The 21647-nt window shown below is 37.2% G+C and overlaps 1 protein-coding gene across 2 annotated transcripts in view; it reads left to right on the forward strand.

The window, feature by feature from the left end:
• The window catches only part of LOC142495561 (F-box/LRR-repeat protein 21-like), a 32376-nt gene extending 13956 nt beyond the window's left edge, over positions 1 to 18420 (forward strand). The window contains exons 3-7 of one of the 2 annotated variants that reach the window (XM_075601198.1): positions 6744 to 6839; positions 10297 to 10669; positions 11891 to 12013; positions 14062 to 14233; positions 15119 to 18420. In XM_075601198.1, coding sequence (XP_075457313.1) covers positions 6778 to 6839; positions 10297 to 10669; positions 11891 to 12013; positions 14062 to 14233; positions 15119 to 15762 — 1374 coding nt within the window. In that variant the 5' untranslated portion in view covers positions 6744 to 6777 and the 3' untranslated portion in view covers positions 15763 to 18420. The remainder of the gene's footprint in view (positions 1 to 6743; positions 6840 to 10296; positions 10670 to 11890; positions 12014 to 14061; positions 14234 to 15118) is intronic. The other variant, XM_075601199.1, reaches the window with a different exon arrangement.
• Positions 18421 to 21647: the final 3227 nt, after the last annotated feature.

Raw genomic sequence — 21647 nt, forward strand, 5'->3', positions numbered from 1 at the left:
ACGCTGGCATATTGTTTATTTGTAATCACATTGCAAGATATCTGAAATTGGATTTGCTTCTTTCTCAGCTGTAGGTTTTATTGTAAAATACAATATAATACACAAAATAAATAAAAACACTACATTTCATTGACATTTCTATTTTTATGTTTCTTTTTTCATTTCTCATTAGAAATTATGAAATAATAATGTTATCAATATATTGTTAAACGCTTACTTCCTATAAGGGGATATGACAGTAGTTTGGTATGACAAAATAAATCTTAATAAACATAGGATTATACATATACCATTCCAGATAAGTAGTTCAACACACTGTAACTTGTTTTCTATTCTATATACTGTGTGTGTCACTGTAACTTGTTTTCTATTCTATATAGTGTGTGTGTGTGTGTGTGTGTGTGTGTGTGTGTGTGTGTGTGTGTGTGTGTGTGTGTGTGTGTGTGTGTGTGTGTGTGACAAAGCACATATTTTTGAGGACTTCATTGTGTTAAAAAAACAAATGTAGATCATAATCCTGATAATTTACAGTATATAGTCAGCAAATTCTCTAATGTTTGTCATTATGCTTTTTAACGTTTGCTTTTGGGCATAGTTATGCAAAGCTATTTAATATAACATACATATTGAAAAAACTTTTACAAAATAAAAAAAATATGAAGTTGATACATGGTTAATCTTTTTCAAACTTGACATTTTTGTTTGTATTGTTAAGTGGACTGCACCTAATTTACATAGAGGGGCCCTGTTTTGCACTTTTAGACCATACCTAAATAAGCTTTTTTTTTTTTTAGCATGTTCTTGTATAGCGCTGCTAGTTTTATGCAGCGCTTTACAGAGACATTTTGCAGGCACAGTCCCTGCCCCATGGAGCTTTCAATCTATGATTTTGGTGATAAAGTGACTTACCCAAGGACACAAGGAGCTGACACCAGGAATTGAACCAGGTCCACCCTACTTCAAACTCAGTGCCAGTCAGTTTCTTTACTCATATATATATACATTATATATTATATATATATATTTGTAGCTACAATAATACAGGGCTCAACAGCACAAAATTACCAAATCTAGTACAAGTCTAATAAAATAATAATAATACAAATAATAAGTCTAATAAAATAGAAACATTTTGGATGATTTGGATAGACACCAGACTATCATATAAATGGAAAAGTGTCAGGGATCAAAAAGGTCCTAAGTCTAAAGTTGCTGTTTATTACCTACCATATGCAACACTTCCTTTAACTTAACCTATTTACATAATAATGTCAAAACTAGTACCAGAACCAATTTCTTGTTTTCAGGAGCACTGGGGATGCCCCCATTTTCTAGATAGAGTATCAGCTTCTATATCTATCGGCCGCGACGGACAAAATAAAGTTGCCATGTCATAAGGTACAAAAAAATGCACATCACTAAGGAACTGATGATTGCTTTCTGTCCAATAAAGTACTTATCAAATGGAGAGGATACAAATTTAAATAACAAATTTTTAATGTAATCTAAAAAAAAACAGTGTGGTAAAACTGAGAAGTAACCTCTAAATCAACTATTCATGTGATAATGTGTAATCAAGAAACCAGTGGCGTAGCTAGACATGTGGGGGCCCCCAGGCAAAAAAAATTCAGGGTCCCCTCACATCTCTGCTCTCTCTCTCTCTCTCTGCCCCTCTCTGCACCTCTCTCTCTCTCTCTCTCTCTCTCTCTCTCTGCCCCTCCCTCTTTCTCTCTCTGTCCCTCTCTGCCCCCTCCCCTTCTCTCTCTCTGCCCCCTCCCCTTCTCTCTCGCTGCCTCTCTGCCCCTGCCTCTCTCTCTCTGCCTCTGCATCTCTCTCTTTGTCCCTGTCTCTCTGCCTCTCTCTCTTTGTCCCTCTCTCTCTCTGTCCATCTCTCTCTCTCTGCCCCCTCTCTCTGCCTCTCTCTCTTTGTCCCTGTCTCTCTGCCTCTCTCTCTTTGTCCCTCTCTCTCTCTGTCCATCTCTCTCTCTCTGCCCCCCTCTCTCTGCCTCTCTCTCTATGTCCCTCTCTCTCTCTGCCCCCCTCTCTCTCTCTCTTTGGTCTCTCTCTCTGGTCTCTCTCTCTCTTTCTCTCGTTCTTCATTTTCTCTTTGTGTCTCTTACTTTCTGTATCCTTTCCTTTTCATGTCTGTTTTTACCCCTGCGATTTAACTCTTCTCCTCCCTGTCACCTTACTCAGCTCATCTATCAAGCTCTAGCCCCACGCTGCACTACTTGAGTTCCCGCCCTCTGACCTAGGCCCCACCCACCTGCAGAGGAAGGAATTTCCCCTCTGTATTCCCTAGTGCATCTCAGGGCCCCGCCCCCTGACCCAGGCCCCGCCCACCTGCAGAGGAAGGGATTTCCCTCTGTGCTTCCTGCCCGCTGCAGGAAATTAATGTGTGGGCAGGGGGCCGGGCCGCTGACGGGGGGAGAGCGGGCCCCCCAAGAGCTCAGGCACCCGGGCTTTGCCCGGACTATAGCTACGCCCCTGCCAGAAACATTAGTTTTAACAGGTTTAAAGGAGCAATCCAAGCAATATCCTACATGTTTTATTTTTTTTTATTTATTTATTTTTTAAATAAATCAGTTATGTAGTATTAGATAAGACTTACTATTTTTTTAATTCAACTCTTAATGCCATTTTTAATGAGTTGTAATATACTGACATCCTATTATTTCTACAGCAGGTTTTACCCCACCTCCCCATCAGTGCAATATCTTTGTAACACTTTCCAGTTTGTGATAATTTGTTGCCAATTCCAGCAGTTTGAGCTGTAAACTGTAACAATACAGTAGATAAAGTTACCCTAGAATAAGAATAATACCATATAAGAATGCAGTGTATACCTGCTGAGTTACACTGACTGAAGGATTGAATTGCAATTGAAAGGCAGCCATTTAGTGAACCCTGGGAAGCAGGACTTTTCTGATCGGTCACAGGAGAAGTAATTGATTGGCAGCTTAGGTAATTCGTTTTCAATAAAGCTAATCAAAGGTGGCATATATTAAAACAAAAAAAATATATATATATATTTTTTTATGATGCTTGGATTACCTCTTTAACAATATAAGAAACTTTAAAAAAAATGCTTTCTGTCTTTCCAGATTTAGAAAGCATTTTATTGAATTGAATGCAATCTGATCTGTTTATCTTTTATGGAAATGTTTATTCAGAGGTTCACTAAACTCTGATAAAAGGGTATCGGAGCTCGATCCCATCTTAACTGCCATTCAGGTCAATGTCCATAAACGCACAGTTACGGTCCTAGTAGTACCCCGTACAGGAGTTTAGTGAAACCCAGTCTTTAATCTCGGACTGACAGAGGTTCCTACAATGCATTACAGACCTCATCAGCAGCTATGGGGTTAACCTTCATTTTACACTGCTTGTATCCCAATCTAGGCATAGAGGCTGGGATCTCTAAAACATCAGGGTAACAGGGTAAATATTCTTAAAGCTGATATCTCCATTTGCTACCACACACAATACCAGCGTCTTCAAGCAATCTCTCTTCTGAGTTTGAGTAATGAATGAAGGTGAAGTTATGTCATTATATTTTTCTTAAGAGCGATTTCATATTGAGATGTTTGATAGTTGGTACAATCTTGAAGCTATACTGTACCTGCAGTTATCACACTTGCAGGGGCATTGAAATGCTACTTGTTTTTGGAAATCCATATATGTACCATCCATCCTGTAGTAATTAATATGTGACTTTCCTTACATGTTACCTGATAGAGATGATTATTAGCCTCTAATTCTAGAAAAGCATCCTATTTGTACCATTAAAATATGTTAGCAGAAGCATACGTTTGCCCCTTTCTTAATGAAATACATACCTCAATTTTGCACAGAAGCTTTTAACACCATCAACTATATCAATTGAAATACTGTATTAATAAGATTCTCTATTTTCAATGGGAAATACAAATCTGGTATATTTTAAGATAGGACTCAGAAAACCTTTTTTATTTCTGCCGAAAGATAAACATTTTAGGCTAGATTCACTAAAGGCCAATGTTTATAGAAATTGGTGATATCATTAAATTAAAAAAATAAATAAAAATCTATTCACTAAAGCCATATTTGGTGGTAAAGCCGTAAATAGTTTTTTTTACTGAGGTCATACGTCAGCAATATTTATAATACACTGCATGGAAATCAGCATGTAATTAAATAATTATTGCAAAATTACAAAAAAAATATTGCAAAAGTGCTAAACTCGGATACCCTGCGATTTATACTGCCAATGTATACAGCTTCTTTTATCTCCTACTCCAGGCTGGTGTTAGGACTATATTGACAATATGTGTAATGTCCACAATATACATAGACAAGATAACAGCCAACCTGGATAAGATGATAAAAAATTACATTGCAGAAACATCCAATTACAGATGCAGCGGCCATTAGAGTATGTTAACAAATCACGCGGTTTATACCTCGGAATACCCATGTCATGGCGTAGGATTTCTTCCAACCTTGCCGCCTTAAGACGTGAGTGCAAAAAATGGCATTTTAGTGTTCTGGCTTTTAAACAAGTGAAATTGACACAGTAGCACATTACTGTACACATTACAATTCATTCATTTCATTGCATTTAATTGCACACAATCCATGAAATTCAAACAAAGCAACCGCGATAAACAAGTGTGCCTGGGCGATTGGCGGCATTAATGCCGCGTGGAGTACAGCAGCGCACATGAAAATGGTGCCGTGATTTGTTAAAATAATGGCCGCTGCATCTGTAGATGTTTACATGTTAACTCCTTATGAAGCCTAGTGGCAAGATAGGCATAGTCAACCCAGGTCTGGTTGTCTGCTAAAGGCATAATATATCCCTCACACCCTAACACTATACTAACTCCCCCTTGTATACAAAAGATGTTAGTAAGGAATTTGTATGCAAGGGCTGTGTTGTCAGTGCTATTGATGTAAAAAAATGTTGTTGTATAATTTGATGTTTGTGGTGCTCGTTAACCCTTTTGGTGCCTGCAAGACATTCGTTTACAACGCATGAATAAAGGTTCGGATTGTTAAAGAATACTGTGTTTTGGCTTTGCTGGAAGCTGATTGTTTTTTTTTGTTCGCTTTGGTTTGGGATATTTTTTTAAATATGGAAACAAAATTGAAGTTTGATTTTTTTTTTCTAAAGTTTGCAGATTTTCTCATTCATGAACTTCTTAAAAAAACAAAAGAAGAAAAATGAGCCTTTCGTGTTTTTTGGCTCAAATTTTACTCAGGTAGTCCATTCCGAAATGTATTAACAATTGAATGAAGGTGTGACAAAGTCACAGAATCATCCACAGATAGTACATTTGTGGTGCACACCACATTAATACATATTTATATTTTATACAGTGATGATATAACGTGAAAAACCATAAGTGATATAGGTGACACAAACTAAAAATCACACAAACAATTTAAAATCCCACGTGGTGTTCCCTGACCAGTCCCAATGGGAACAATTCAATATACTTCACGACTGTGACAAATAAACAGCCCTAATTTAAAGAAGTTTTTACCACATTGCTGAGACTCATATACACATATATAGGATTGCGTAATTTTTAAAGTTTATTTAGCCCAATCTGGTGACCATATATATAACACCAACGAAGGTAGGTAACAGACTGTGATGTAGCAATTATTGTTGTGAATGAATAAAGGGAAATCCCTGTTGCTACGCTCACATATGAATGCTGTTACTAGCTCTAGCATCGCTGGCCAGTTGTACTGGGAAAACCTAGTATTGCTAGTGATATATTCGTCATATGTGGAACACATTGCACTCAAATTGCAATACAAACACTCAAAGTTATAACAACAAAATAATTGATTACAAAGCTACCAGTCTTAACCCTTAGTCCTCCGTGATGAACCACGCAGCTGTATGAAGGCAGGCAGCAGGCTCCAGTATACCGCAGTTTGTAAGTAAATGTAGGGCAATCCCTATTGCTAACCTCACATATGAATGCTGTTAATAGTAACAGCCCAGCTCAAACATCGCTGGCAAGTATTACTAGGGAAAACCTATTCTAGTGATACATATAACATATGTTGCAATATAAACATCCAGAATTGTTACAACGGATACTTAGCTACAAACGCTGCCAGTCTTAGCCCTCAGATCTCCATAGACAGCGACGCGCTGTATGAGTCTCAGCAGTGACTGAGTCAGTCACACCACGTGCGTGACGTCACCACGTCACTAAGTACGCGTTTCTCTCTGGGCGGAGCTTCGTCAGGGGCAGGTGGGTCATTCCAAAATGTAGACTCGATCTTGAAAGTTTGTGAAGTTTGGATTTGAACCTACTGACCTGCCCATCCTTAGTAATGTTTGCTATTACACAACCCAATGGTAGAAAATTCTCTTTGCGTTCAGTTTTTGGACACTACTGTGTAATTAAGGGAATTGCAATGTGAGTACAGGAGATCGCCTCCATTATTGCCAATACCCGCATGCCAATTCCTATAGGTCAGTAACGTACTAAGCATATTTAATTCTTAGGGAATAGATTTTAAATCAGTAAAAATATCCTGCAATATTTTTTTTTTAATCCAAATACTTTGGTGATTTCATGTCCTTTAGTGAATCTAGGCTTTTGGTTTCCTATGGTAAAGCATATTCAGCATGCATAAGGGTGATGGTGACAGAACCTATCCTAAATATGAATGTGTTATTTTTTTATTACCATATTATCTGATGGGTTTGTTTTCATGGTATTTTACTGAGCTAGGAAGTGAAAGTGGACGGATGCTGATGAATGCCCCATGGCTGCGGCTACCTCAATCCATACATCCAGTACAAGCTATAACTTGGAAGCATTTTTTAGGTAAGAGAAATTAAGTTTCCCATTATGGAAATGGGTATCATGCGTAGGTAATGTTGCTTGTATGCACACGTTTTCAGGTAAGTACATAATTTACTGCACCCAACTTTCTATTTTACTTTATGAAACAGAACCATTAAACATGCATTAATTTGCTGTATATAACTAGAAATAAACATTTGCTAAAAAAAATTAGCCATGTATTAATACAATGTAATCATTTGAAAAGTGTCCATTTATAGGATAGTATTAAAGTATTATAATATGGGAAATAGATTACACATTGTCCAGAATTCATCAAGCCATATAATTAATTACCTTTGTGGATATGCATTAAATGCAAGGAAAATAACGCCCGTCTCTAATTTAGGTAACCTGACGTTATTTGGCATGATTTAACCGAGCTTAGTAAATCTGGGCCAATCACGGTTACCACTTGGGCAAAAAAACTGCGCTAAACTTACTAGGAACAAAACATTTTCCTTGAAAACAATGGGACTTTTTAATAAATTTAATGCAGTACCTATGCTTCTGTTTTGTCCCAGTTTTGCATCTGGGAGACTTTGTTAAATGATCATCAGGTTGTGAAGTTGCCTACAAGGTTTTTTGGAACTATTGATTTATTCAAAGAGAGTAGACAAATATTTAATAAACTGCTTGTGTATATTATTCTTCTCTTTGTGACCATACTATTTGCACATAAATGTGCTCCATGCAGTGATTTGGAAGATATTGCATGTTTATATTACATTGGGTAGATGGCGCGCTAAAAAAAGATTGATTGGTTGATGGACTGAGTTATTCAAACTTATAAATATATTGTGTCAGAGTAAAATAAATGACAACACTTTTTAGTGAGACTGAGAAAATTATCCCTCAACATCCCAGGGCACATGACTGTGCATAAATATATTGCTTAAAGTCTTTTGTTAATGGAAATACATTTTTTCACACCCACCTGTGAAATCAGATTTTGGAAACTCTACAAATGTGTTTTAAGTGTTTAATGTTTCCTGTACTTCGTTAAAACTACCTACATAATAATGCAGGGATTTAACATGAGTTAAAAGTTTAATTAAAATCAAGCTCAAATTTTGAAGAAGGGCTATGCTATAGGATTTCTTAGAAAATCCTTGCACAAAATAATTTAACAGAAACTATCACAAGATCAACGTACATCCAAATTCACTGAAACCCAACGTTTCATCATTATTAATCCTTTCTTATTACTTACACATTTTAAGCAATCAAATACATTATTAGAAATAGTTAATTATACTGTACTGTAGCTAAAATATGTAACTAAAAAACAAGTTTAAATTAAAAATTTAAAAGAGTTAAAGATATGCAGGCTTTTATGCAGCATGATTTAAGTATTACAAAAGGGTTAATAATGATGAGATGTTGAGTATTAGATATTAATCTTGTGGGGTTTTTTTGGGGGGAGGGGGCACACCTCAACACCACTCCAGTAAATTATAAAGAAAATATGATAGCACTGTTTGTACTGCATGAGCTAGCCCTGGGCTTACTAAGAGTTTATATTGTTAATGTTATGTATTTTTATCACCTACTGTATACTAGATGGGCTAGTGTTATCTTGCCTATGTATGTAATGGCCATGATATATTTAGTGAAGATAGGCCTAACACCAGTCTGGAGTAGATGATAAAAAACATATGTTATTTTACATAGTTATTCCGAATATCTCCAGACATCAAAGTTTAGTGAATAGCATGTGAATTACTAATAATCGCATGTTATTAACTCATTTGTATGCTCATTTCCATGTTTTCTGTTAAATGTAAGTACAGTACCATTGCTAAAATATCTGATATTTTACTTGATAACGTCAATTAATTACTGATTAAAATAGTGCATACATTGTTGGTTTAACATTTTTTTTTTACCTTATAGGAGTTTAATGGCTGTTGTTTAGAGATCATGATGTAAGGCGGATAACACAAAAAGAATTTAGAAACAGGGCTGTGCTAATTTTACGCAAACGAGTTGAAATGTGCCGTTTTGTAAAATTCAGGCAAACAGCGAGTTTGTAAAAACAAATGAGCAAGCATTGAATAAATGTGCAAGGTAACCGGGCCCTTTATATACTGCCATTGCTGCTAAATTCTGGAGAAAAGAGGTACAAGTCTCGTGAAATTGGTCACATTCTGTGCAATGTGAAAAATTGCAAAAGGGAAATTGAAGAGAAACGCACATAAAAAGGGCAGCGTAAATTTGAAGACATTCGCACATCTCTTTTTACAAGTACAGTAAATTGATTTGTACATTTCCCTCTCTATTGACACCATACAGTAGAATATACAACATCTAGGAGCGATTCACAATCTACAGTAACATGCTTTCAGCAGTTACCTCCATAGAATCTAGCACATGGCATACACATTTTTGTTTTACCATGTGCCATTTCTTAGTAATAATATTTAAATGCACTGTGTATCGACTAAGGTCCAGACCCACAATGCTCAGTTAAGTGACTTAACCTGACGTTAAACTAACTTAATGACACGTTAAGACTAACGTTGTATCGTCAAAGGACAATAACATAACATTACACCATGTTTTCTCCATTAAAGAGCCCGGCGTTAGTGATAATGACTTGCAAATGATATTGAAGAGGTGCTATCTTAACATTGCATATCCACTAAAGTCTGTTAAGATTAAAAGCGGAACTTAAAATTACATCTTTTTTTTTATTCAGGTGTATACACTTACAAGTCATACAGATAGATACATATAAAATTACATTTTTTTAAAGTTAAATCTAAACTTGGCATCACTCCTATCCAGACATTGAAATAAGGCCTTACCAGTATCAGTTAGACATCATTTAAAACTACAAAGCGTTATTTACTGACATTATTTTCCAAGACTGTCATAATATAACTTTATTGGAAGATAAGACATCATTATGCTACAATAATGTGATGTTAAGCCTATGCAAAATATGTGTATTGAGGGCGTTGTTTTTATATAATTAGCTTTGAGGGTATCATGTTAGCTCAGGGAACATAACGTCCGTTCTTGCTTAAGGTAACATCAGGTTATGAGTCAAGATTTAACAGAACTTTGTGGATCTAGTTCTTAGTGCCCATAGGAAAGATTAGGGGAGATGTTAAAAGAGTTATTATAATTTAGATGCACTGTGATACTATACATATCCTTCACTGTAGTCTACTGTATCTTTTGTGGCCAATTTGTCTCTATGATCCCTTCTTTGATTATATTTGTTTGCGCTTCACATAACAGCAAGAGGCGTTGCCTTTTTTTTAAACCTTGATTGGGTCTAGAATTTGAATTTACTGGTTTATGAGCAATGAAAAAATAATCATATGTACAGTACAACACTGAAAATCACATTCTTTAATATACGTGTCATAGATAGAATATTATACATGTTATTAGAAAACTGTGCTAACATCATATGTTTCCCCCCCAGAATGAAACAAGGTAGACCGACTGTTACAATTGATAGTCATGTTGCACCAGCACCGCAGAGAATGAAAAAACAGAAAATGGAGATTCCAACATCTATTCTGACATCTCAGATGCAAACCTCCATGTTAGACTGGGGGACTCTGCCGTACCATGTAGTTTTACATATTTTTCAGTACCTTCCGTTAGTGGATCGGGCACGGGCGTCATCTGTTTCTCGACGGTGGAATGAAGTTTTCCATATACCTGAGTTATGGAGGAAGTTTGAGTTTGAGCTCAACCAGCCAACTACTTCATACTTGAAGTCTACTCACCCTGATCTCATCCAACAGATCATTAGAAAACATGCTAACCATCTTCAGTATGTAAGCTTCAAGGTCAGGTTTGGAACATTATTCATTCAATTAAAACAAAAAACAGTTATTCCCAACCACTACTTGACACTATTACATTATCACCTACAATCTAGGTGCCTAGAACAGCAGTTTATTGCAAAAATATATACTACAAAACTCTTGATTAAAAGAAAAATAGAGAATCTCCAGAATAATATGATTTAAGCGCAGTGTTATGTGTTGTGGCTTGATTTAAATGTGAAAATCTTTAAGCGGGCAAATTTTTGTCTTGCCTTCATTGAGAGAGAACCTTTATGGGTTATTTACTAAGTCTCCCAGCTGCAAAGCTGTGGTAAAAGTCTGTGCAAAAGATTAGCTCCAGATTTATCAATGGAAAAACTCGCATTCCTTTTAACGATATTCCTTTTCTTTGATGAATATGGCTCTGTTTTTGGCACTTGTTTTGCAGCAAAGAGACTAGTAAATAGACCTCATGATGTTTTCTTCGCAACTCTCAACTCCATAAAGGACAGTTAGAGATAGGATGACTATATTTGTCTCGGCACAAACCGGGACAACTTTTGCGCATGCGTAGTCGTGAGCGCTGACTATGCAAGCACAGCCACGCTCATGAGTGTGCATGCACGAACGGTGAGCTCTGACTGCGCATGTGAGAACGGCGAATGGCAAGTGTGCATGTGTGAACGGTGAGTGCCAACTGCGCATGTGCGATTGGCACTTGCCAACTACTCGTACGAATGCGTGAATGGTGAGCGTTGACTGTGCATGCTCGGTGAGCGCTTGCCGATCGCTTATGCCCATGCGCAATTGGCACTTGTCGACCGCACATGCACGATCGGCATGTGCCGACTGCTCATGCGTTATTGGAACTTCCTGGTCATGCATGTGCATATGCAGCTGGCAAGCGCCGATCGTGCATGCGCACTAGCGGCTGGCAAATGCCAAATGCGCATGCATGGCTGGTGCCAATAGAAAACCGGCACAGTGGCCCACAAAGTCAGGACAGAGGCCTAAACACCGGGACAGTCCCGGCTAAACCGGGACATCTGGTCACCCTAGTTAGAGAAGATATAAAATGCTAGATATAACACGATGTACAATGTATTTCAAATGGTAATATAGGATTTCAGTGCAAAGACGTTTAATTTTAAAATCAAAATGTGGAGACAGACAGTTATTGGTACTAACAAGATTGGAAGAAAAGAGCACTGAAAAAATATAACTGATAATTATCTGTGTTAGGTTGATAGCTGTACCGAGTCTGCAGAAGCAGCATGTGATATCCTTTCTCAACTGGTAAATTGCTCCATCAAAACTCTTGGTCTAATATCCACAGCTAAACCCAGTTTCATGAATGTGTCCAAGGTAATATTAATAATATCACATCATGCTTTCTCTAACTTGTATTTTACAAACTATGAATATGAAAAACAGTATTGCACTATTGCAACAAGACATACATGTACCATTAAAATTCATGTTTTTTTGGAAAGAAATACAGGGTAGGCAATGCAAACAGAAGTAAGACGTATGATATATTTTGCTGGACTTTCAATTAATACGTGACCTTTAAACGCATTTTAATAATTAAAGTTAGTAAATAAAAGCAGAAATCCACTCTACTCACCATAAAAAGTCTAGTTTATTTGTTACCATTGTGAACTCCCTTCCCTGCTGTTCATAGCAATGCCACCCTTTTTACAGTCTGTAGTTGAATTATGGAGATATCAGAACCTTTGGAGGTTAAATGACCTCTGTTGTTTACACTCATTGAGAACCACACAGGTTGCCATGGTAACAGCTGATGCCAGTGAAATGTTAAACAGGAGAAAACTCCACAAAAAATAATGGGGCATATGTGTCAAGGCAAAAGTGGAGCAATTCTGCACCGTATGTAACAAGAAAAAAAATCCCATTTTAATGAATGGGATTTTTTTCTTTCGTGCATCTGGGGCAATTTTTTTGCTCCATATTTGCTCCACTTTTTGGGGATTGTTGTTTAATAAACATGAGATTTTACAAAGCAATCAAATTGAGAAAAAACATTCCCATTCCATCTATGGGGTCTATGGTGCATATGTACTGTATTAAGGCAAAGTGGGGCAAAATAACTGCACCATGCTGTGTCAAAGAAAAGGTCCCAATAAAAGTGATAGGATTGTTTTTTCCAATACTGTACATCTGGCACATATTTTTGCCCCAGATTAGCTCCACCTTGGCCTTGATACCTATGGGTCTATGTATTAAGACATTTTTACAAACACTGCACCTATGTATCGAAGAATTTGCTAAAACATTTACCACATCTTCCCCAGCTCCATGAGGGGTTTCAGTAGGAGGAGATGGGGAGGAGTTACATGGTGAACAGATTATAATGAGCTATATAAAGTTCACCGTTTTTGTGTTCTATTTTGTTCTTTCGTCCCAGAAAATCAATCATATCTGAATTTGCGTCTAAATTGCCGTAGCACTGCTCAAAAATGCAGAGAAGTGCATTAAAACATTATTTTTTGTATGTTGATACATAGATCCATTTTTATGGACAGAGCTCATAAAATCAACGTTTTTTTCCTGGTGAATACAGGGACCATGGTCATCTAATGAGAAATGATACATTTCACCTAACAAGCCAGAAACATCTGACTTACAAAACTCTTATTACATTGTAATTCATGTACAGAACACATTTTCTGAGGCATGGTCAACATGGAATAAGTTAAATTCTTTGCCGCACCATGAATGTCTAGGGATCTAGAATAGAGCAGTAGTAAAATGGTAAAAGCTAAGGGGGCACCAAAAATCTTCTTCTTGTCATTACAGCAGCAATAGTCACAATTTTGTTAATTTGAGTAATTCCACATAATGTCTTTTGTTGTTTTTATAAATTACATACTGTACTTTTCTGACTTTTCTGGTTGTTGACATATCAATGCATAGCCCTAGATACTTAAAGGTACAATATCAGCAATATTAGACTTGACAGATAATGGACCAGTACGACCCATGCTTCCTAATATGAAATAAATAAATTAGTCATTTTTTAGACTAGAGTTAACTTGGCTTTATTCCTGCTAACCCAAGTTTTGGTTCCCAAAGTAGAATCCAACATCTAAATTCATTACTCTGTACAAGTGAATATTATTACAAGGACATTGTCATAATAGGTTTCTCTTTATCGAATTCTATTTTCTCTATTCCAGTGTATTCCGCACACTCCATATCTTCAGACATGGAATTGTTGATTAGAAAGAAAATGTACTGATGCTGAAATGCTACACAGAATAACAAATGCATGTGTTGCTTGTAACATAGGTTTTAAAGTTATATATATATATACACTTGTATGTTTTTACATGCTTTAAATTAGCATATGCTAAGAAATATTTTCATTCCTTTTCTCCTATTTTCTGTAGTCTCACTTTGTATCTGCACTGACAGTAGTTTTTGTAAACTCAAAGTCATTGTCATCGATAAAGATTGATGATACTCCAGTTGATGATCCTTCATTAAAGGTTTTGGTGGCAAATAACAGTGACACGTTAAAACTCCTGAAAATGAGCAGTTGCCCTCATGTATCTCCTGCTGGTAAGACATCTAGATAAACATTGAGACAGTTTGGAATGGCATGTTCATACTGTAATTGTTTTCAAGCTAAGCTACTACATGTTTTTCAGATAATGGTCTGGTCTGAAATAAATAAGTAACTGTTTAGTTCTTGTACTATGGGTCAGCAATAAAATGATTTCATTGCTATGCATTAAGGATGGGTGGATTCTGAGATGTGAAATCTGAATCTCCCCTCCCGGGATCAGAAACTTTGGGGTGTCTGTGGTTTGTATTAATCCAGACTGAGGCTTGGATCTAGATGCCCCAATTTGAGGCAGAAATGAACCAAAACCTTTTTTCTGCCTCAGATCCAGTTAATTTCCCTTCCTTCTGTCCCTGAATATCTGATATTCATTCTGTGGCTTTCATAGTTACATAGTTACAAAGTAGTTGAGGTTGACATACTTCCATCAAGTTCAACCTATGTTACCTTTAGATGACAGATACTTATCCTATATTTGTATTTACAGTATATTGATTCAGAAGACAGGAAACAAACGAAAACCAGTGCAACATTATTTAGCAATGTCTCATAAGAACCAAAAACCAAAACACCATGAAACTGCCCACTCTTACTATAGTATATCATATATAGGTATACTTCAAAAGATTTTCTTTATTTTTTGTCTTTTATTTTTTTTATTATATTCTTTTTTCAATGTCAGTATATACGGTATTTTCTCCTCTTCTCTTTTACTTTACATCTTAGAATATTTACGTTTGAGTGCAGTAAACTTAAATAAAATAAGTCAAAATTAGAAAATGTGATCTTCCTACTGTCCTCCACACAGTTAAAATCTGTTTTATTATTAATTAATAATGAGATAAACATACTACTGTCTAAATATATTAATCTTTTTTTAGGGATTTTATGTGTTGCTGATCAGTGTCATGGTCTTAGGGAACTAGCACTGAATTATCACCTTCTAAGTGATGAGCTATTGTTGGCTCTTTCAGCTGAGAAACATGTTCGCCTTGAACATCTTCGCATTGATGTTGTAAGTGAAAATCCTGGTCAAACCCAATTTCATCATATTAAGAAGCAAAGTTGGGATGCCCTTGTCAAGCACTCACCTAAGGTGAATATTGTTATGTACTTCTTTTTATATGAAGAAGAATTTGATGCCTTTTTCAGAGAAGAGACGCCTGTCACTCATCTTTACTTTGGTCGGGCAGTAAGCAAAGCAATGCTTGGTCGAATAGGCATGAACTGTCCACGTTTGATTGAATTGGTGGTTTGTGCTAATGGGCTTCAACCTTTGGATGATGAGTTGATTCGAATTGCAGACGGATGCAAAAACTTGACAGCCATTGGCCTTGGCGAGTGTGAAGTTTCCTGCAGTGGTTTTGTTGAGTTTGTTAAAATGTGTGGAAGAAGACTGACACAGCTATCTATTATGGAGGAAGTACTCATTCCAGATAACAAATACAACTTGGAGCAAATTCATTATGAAGTTTCGAAGCATCTTGGAAGAATGTGGTTCCCTGACATGATGCCTACATGGTAGATTTATAATGAAAAACTGCTCAGCTTTAAAATCTGATTGGACTTATTACTATGCAACAATTGTATGCACTATAAATAAAATATGTGTCAACATTTAAGAGACATATTTTTATGCTTCAACAAAAAGATAAAAAAACAAATTACTGTATGGTGACTTTTCAAAATCTAAATTATTGAGATGTATGGCTAAAACGTAACAAATTAATATATGTTTTGTCAATTTAATATCTTAGTGATATCATTTTTTAGCACTTATTCACATACTGTATTATGACATTATACTTGTTGTCTTTGACAAGAAGGAACCTAAATTATTTTAATAGTGAAACAAAACCAAACTACAGCTGAAGCAGTCATAGTCAAATGTAGCAAAACATATTTGTATACAATAGTTTAGTTTCAGGTGCTGACTAAGGTCTCATATGTGACTGAAACACTGGTGTATGATTCCATAAATTATCTATTGTGCATACACATTGCTGAAATGTAAAGTTTATCATTGATTTGGATGGCGTCTCCTGCAGGACTCTTCCCAGCAGGGCATGAAATATTTTCTTTCAGATGACCTACAGTACCACTTATATCAGGTAAATTTGCAGTTTTGTCTCCCAGATTTTTTGAACTCCCAAAAATAAAATGTGTAGTTTTTCTTAATGTGTAGGTTTTAGGTATTGAATTCACTTATTTAAGTAAATTCAGAAAGAAAACATGATGAAACAGTTAACCTTGATCATCTGTTCTCCTCCATACATTTTAAGGTATAACCAAATACAGTTTGCCCAATAAAAATTGGAGAGGCACTTTTGCCGAATCTAATACTGTATGAACCCCGTCCCTGGGCAGCTTCATTGGCCGAACATAATTGGAAGGTAGCAAGTCAACTTAGCCTGCAAGTGACCATAATTGGCAAGCCATTGGCAGATAGCAAACTGCTATTTCACGCTCTGCCCCAGCAACATTGGAGCACTCACTGTCCCTTATCTATTGAGAAGACTGGTGTGTTATTTAAGCCCCTTCTATAAAAATTGGCTTCAGGTTTTTTACATAGTAAATAATGGGCCATTTATTGGTATATCAGGTTTAGGAGAAAGGTGTTTACCTACAGTATCTGTATTTATGTATGTTTAACGTTATTTGTATAGCGCCATCCATATACATACAGCAGTAATACACATGACAAACCAATAGGAGGCATAATGGGAATAAGCACTTCAGACATAAAAGTAAACATTGGGAAAAGGAGTTCCTGCCCGAATACAGTCAAACTAGTTTTGTAATAGTTATACATATTAATGTATATCGGGTATTAAAAATGAAAATTTTACGGATTCTTTCTCACATTTTACTGGTGGTAAATAACAATTAAGTGCGACCCATCTAGACTAACCAACGTCTTATGATCTTATGAACATCTTATGATAATAACTTGTTATAAGCTATTGGTAGTGCAAGGGCATATTCAACACAGAAGACAGTGAAAGCACTGCAGCACCTTATACCGCATAGAATTCATATCCATGATTATGTGTCAGTTGCAACGTTGTGACCTGTTACAGGTGTTTTCTGTTTATTGCAGTATTGATGTAAAAATATGTTTTATGGGCATTGTGGCTCTTAAGAGCTTCTAGACTTAAAATACATTAACACTAAATTGTGTTACATGGCTGGGCAATTTCGCTTTATAGTAACCCTACTATTTTGTTAAAGCTGTTGCCTTGTTTCATTGCAAATCTGCAGAGTTGTTAAGTAGGTCCAAAAGTGTTGTGCACTGCATTCACGTTCACAATATATTTTTAATGAGCCACATACTGTAATTACAATGTAAAATTTCCGTTACTGCCTGGAAGGTATAAATAAATTCTTGAATTTACTGTAAGATCAGGATTGTAGTTGTGCAGTTTAATTGGGTTTTTTTTGTTTATACATTTTGTTTTAAAAACAGTGCTTTGTGTCATGAGTTTAGCTGCAATAATTACTATAGTTGTGATAATATTATACCTTCTGAAAATGTCTTCAAACATATTTTTGAGCAGTACAGTAGATAGCCAACTGGGACGAAACTTGTAAGTAATAACTGAACATGCTGTACGCCTGTTTTAATATTTTATTAGTTGCTTCCCACTATACCAATGGGCAAAGCACCTTTTAATATGAAATGCTCTTCATATTCAGTGATAGTGATGAAAATCTAACCTAGAGATTGTTGAAGTCTTATTTTAAAGTGAACTCCTTCAACAGTTCAGTAGATGTAGGTTGAAACGTGTTTTACAAAATCTTATATGAACAAAACGTGACCGATTAGGCGCTCCCACAGTGAATTATTTCCATGCGAAAATTTGGTAATTATATATATATAAATAAAAAGTGATACAAAAAATGTGACAAAAATATATAAAGATATATCTTTATATTATTGCAACTCCCTGCTCAAAACCCCTGGTTGGGACTGTCTTCACTTGTCCCAGGAATGCTGAATTGGTCTTCAAAGTCCAGAGGGAGCATGGGAAGAAGTCAACAAAAAGAAGAAAATATCTAAGTGTAGGTGCCTTAGTAATTTGGATAAGTGTGCAGAGCCTTGGCTCCTATAGAGTGCTTACTCAGTGTACTAAGTTATAAATGGCAGATCCAAAACTGTGGCAAACGTTCTTGAATAAACTTCCTTGTAAGGTAGTCAGAATGGATGCACCTCAGTATAAGAGAAAACATATACTGTACGCAGATCAGTTAGAAAATGTCTTTATAAGTATAAAAATATAGGAACCGTATTCACAATTTGTACAAATTTTAAAAGCAAGATCACAGCAATGGTGACATCGTCAGTATAAGGAATCAGGGAACACCTCCTTTGCGACGTGTTCCCTCCTTACCTGTCATATCTCAGACCTCCGCTCTGGCACCAGCGTGTGCGCGCACCCCCACTCTGCTTACAGAGTGCGAGCACACGCGCAGCTCTTCAAGTGTGCCACGGTTGCCGTGCTTCTCTCACGCGTGGCAAGTACTTGTCTCTTACAGCCAATCCTTGCCTCCGCGGAGGCCGGGCCTCTGCTCTGCCTCCCTTGCTATTGGTTCCTGTTTCCCATAAGTACCCTGCTCTCACTCCCAGTCATTGCTGAGCATAACTTGTTGTAGCCTTGAGCTCCTGCGTCTGTTGTGCCTTGCTCCTGTGTTTTCTTGCAGTTAACTCTCCGTGTACCAACCCAGCTTGACTTTGGAACACCTCTGGATACTGACCCCGGCTTACCCTCGACTCTGCGGAAATCTCCAATTCAGACCATGGCTATACGGACCTCCATGATTCTAACCTCTCCAACCCCAGACCACGGCTATACGGACTTCCACGATTCTGACCTCTCTAACCCCAGACCACGGCTAACGGACTTGACTATTCTGAACTCTCCATTCCAAGACCTTGGCAAGTATCGACTAACCCACTCTCTCCAACCCAGACCAGGCTACATTTGACAATCCGCCTGCCAGGCACGCTTCCGCTGCTGTGGAAGCGTGGTTTAATACTTCCCCACCTCAGTACCGGGGTCCTGTCTTGCTCGTGGGCAGCGCAAGCGCCATTGTCGCCATTGTTGTGATCTTACTTTTAAAATTCATACAAATTGTGAGTATGGTTCCTATATTTTTATACTTATAAAGAAATGTTGTAACTGATCCGCGCTGTGGTATATGTTTTCTCTAATACTGAGGTGCATCCATTCTGACTACCTTACAAGCAAGTTTATTCAAGCAAGTTTGCCACAGTTTTGGATCTGCCATTTATAACTTAGCGCACTGTGAGTAAGACCTTTATAGGAGCCAAGGCTCTGCACACTTATCCAAATGACTAAGACACCTACACTTAGATATTTTCTTCTTTATGTTGACTTCTTCCCATGCTCCCTCTGGACTTTGAAGATACATTCTACAAAATCTTGTCATTAAGGCATTGCTTGATTGTGTTTGTATATAAGGAATGTAAATGTGTCGTTTATACTGTATGCTCTTCTACTTTTTTGATTATGTAATAAACAAAAAGCAAAGTTTCTTATATTAAGGATTGTGTGCCAACTATTTTTTGAGCAAGTACTGTACATTAAAGTGTTACTTATGACATGATTCATATTTTTTAAATCAAAGTGAAAGGAAAACATTGGTCATATTCCTCATACTGTAAATAGAATAGGAAAAAATGACATACATTCTCAAGTCTTGCTGATACAATATATATTAATGCAAAATATATACATACAAGACTCCCATACTGTACAGGATTTATTTACAAATGTATTTTATGTTTGAACTGATATACCCTAAGATCTTTAGGGGAGGGGTTATTTTAGGAATGGTCAGCATGAATTGTACTCACCTTCTTTGATCAAGAAGAAGCAGGATGGCTCCCAATATAGCCACGTGACTTTGCTCAGGTCTAGCGTCATCACACAGCGTGGTTGTTGCAAGAATTGCAATGGGTTGCAAAGGCGCCAAGACCCAGATCCACATAGCTCTGTTATTGACTTAACAAGGCGTTAACATAAGATAACACATTGTTAGGTGGTAACGGGTATCTTCATAGCGCACTAGTGAGTATGAAGTGTTGTTTTCAGCCGTAATAGCCATTAGTTCAAATGATATTCAAAAGAGGTGTTCTCTCTAACAATGCCTAGCCACAAAGCTCTGTTAAAGTTAGAGCAGGGATCTAACAATATGTTACTTAGGTCATACCTAAAGTTGTCATTATCACCTTTCCCCCCCTCTACACCCTCAGAGAGAGAACTCTTCAAACAACACAGGGAGAGACACCTGTGCACAACAAATGGGCACCCGTGAGATACTTGAGAAATATGCTACTATGGCATGCTAATAATTACTTTCCAAGTACATAAGCAGGCTGCTGCAGGTGCAGGTGATTGGGAATCATTTGTGATAATGTATGAAAACTGCTTGCTGCAACTTGCATCAATGAGAGTTTTTTTAATTGTTATAGAGAGTTAAGATTTCCATTATAATGGAATGCAATGAAGTTTGTATTTCTAATCAACACTGTTTCTCTCTCTCATCTGCCGCATTCCAGCTTCCAACCCCATGCTCCTCCTCTTGTCAACCCCTCCCTTAAATCTTCCGCTCTGCAACAGGAGGTGGAGGTAGGAGACATGGAGCCCATTGGGGCATCCAGTACTGTATGTTCAACACGATTTTACAGTGGTACAACTCCCTTTTTCTCTGCCTCCTTTATCCCTGTCCATGCCAGAGAGGCAATAAAGATAAAGGAAGAGGAAACTCTACAATTACTACAAACACTCCCAGATTCAGTGACCCTGAAGAAAATGGTTATTCATGTGATTACCACAGAAACAAAAGCAGTCAAACCTTTGTTTTAAGGGTGCCAATTAGATTGTTAAATTGCTTACTGTGTTGTTTTTTAGTCAGGTACCAGGTATTGCATCTTTGACCCTTTGAGTGTCCCATGACGTAGTTACCACGTCATTGGGGCTGGCACTCCAGGGGCCCCATGTCGTAGTGGCTTACGTTATGGCCTTTTTCTGGCTGGCGGGAAAACTGAAGAGGAGGATTTTCTGTAATCAGTGACACACCTGAAGAACAGTTACTGTATGTGATCACGATGTGCCGGATGGGGCTGTGTAACTCTGGTGTCGCTGCCCTCCCGGCACTCAAAGGGTTAAATCTAATCATTTAAAGTTCCCATTTATGATCAAATTAGGCGTCAAATGCAAAAAACAAGATGGCCATCTTTATTACATTTACATGACATTACATTCTGCATACAGATTCTTCCAAGGTCCAAAGGGAGCGTTTAGCCAGGATCACCCCCCAAAAGAAGACAGTACAGATGTAGCGGCCGTTATTGAAACACGTCACGCGGTGTATACCTCGGAATAC

Source organism: Ascaphus truei, chromosome 5, assembly GCF_040206685.1.
Source record: "Ascaphus truei isolate aAscTru1 chromosome 5, aAscTru1.hap1, whole genome shotgun sequence".
Classification (NCBI taxonomy): domain Eukaryota; kingdom Metazoa; phylum Chordata; class Amphibia; order Anura; family Ascaphidae; genus Ascaphus; species Ascaphus truei.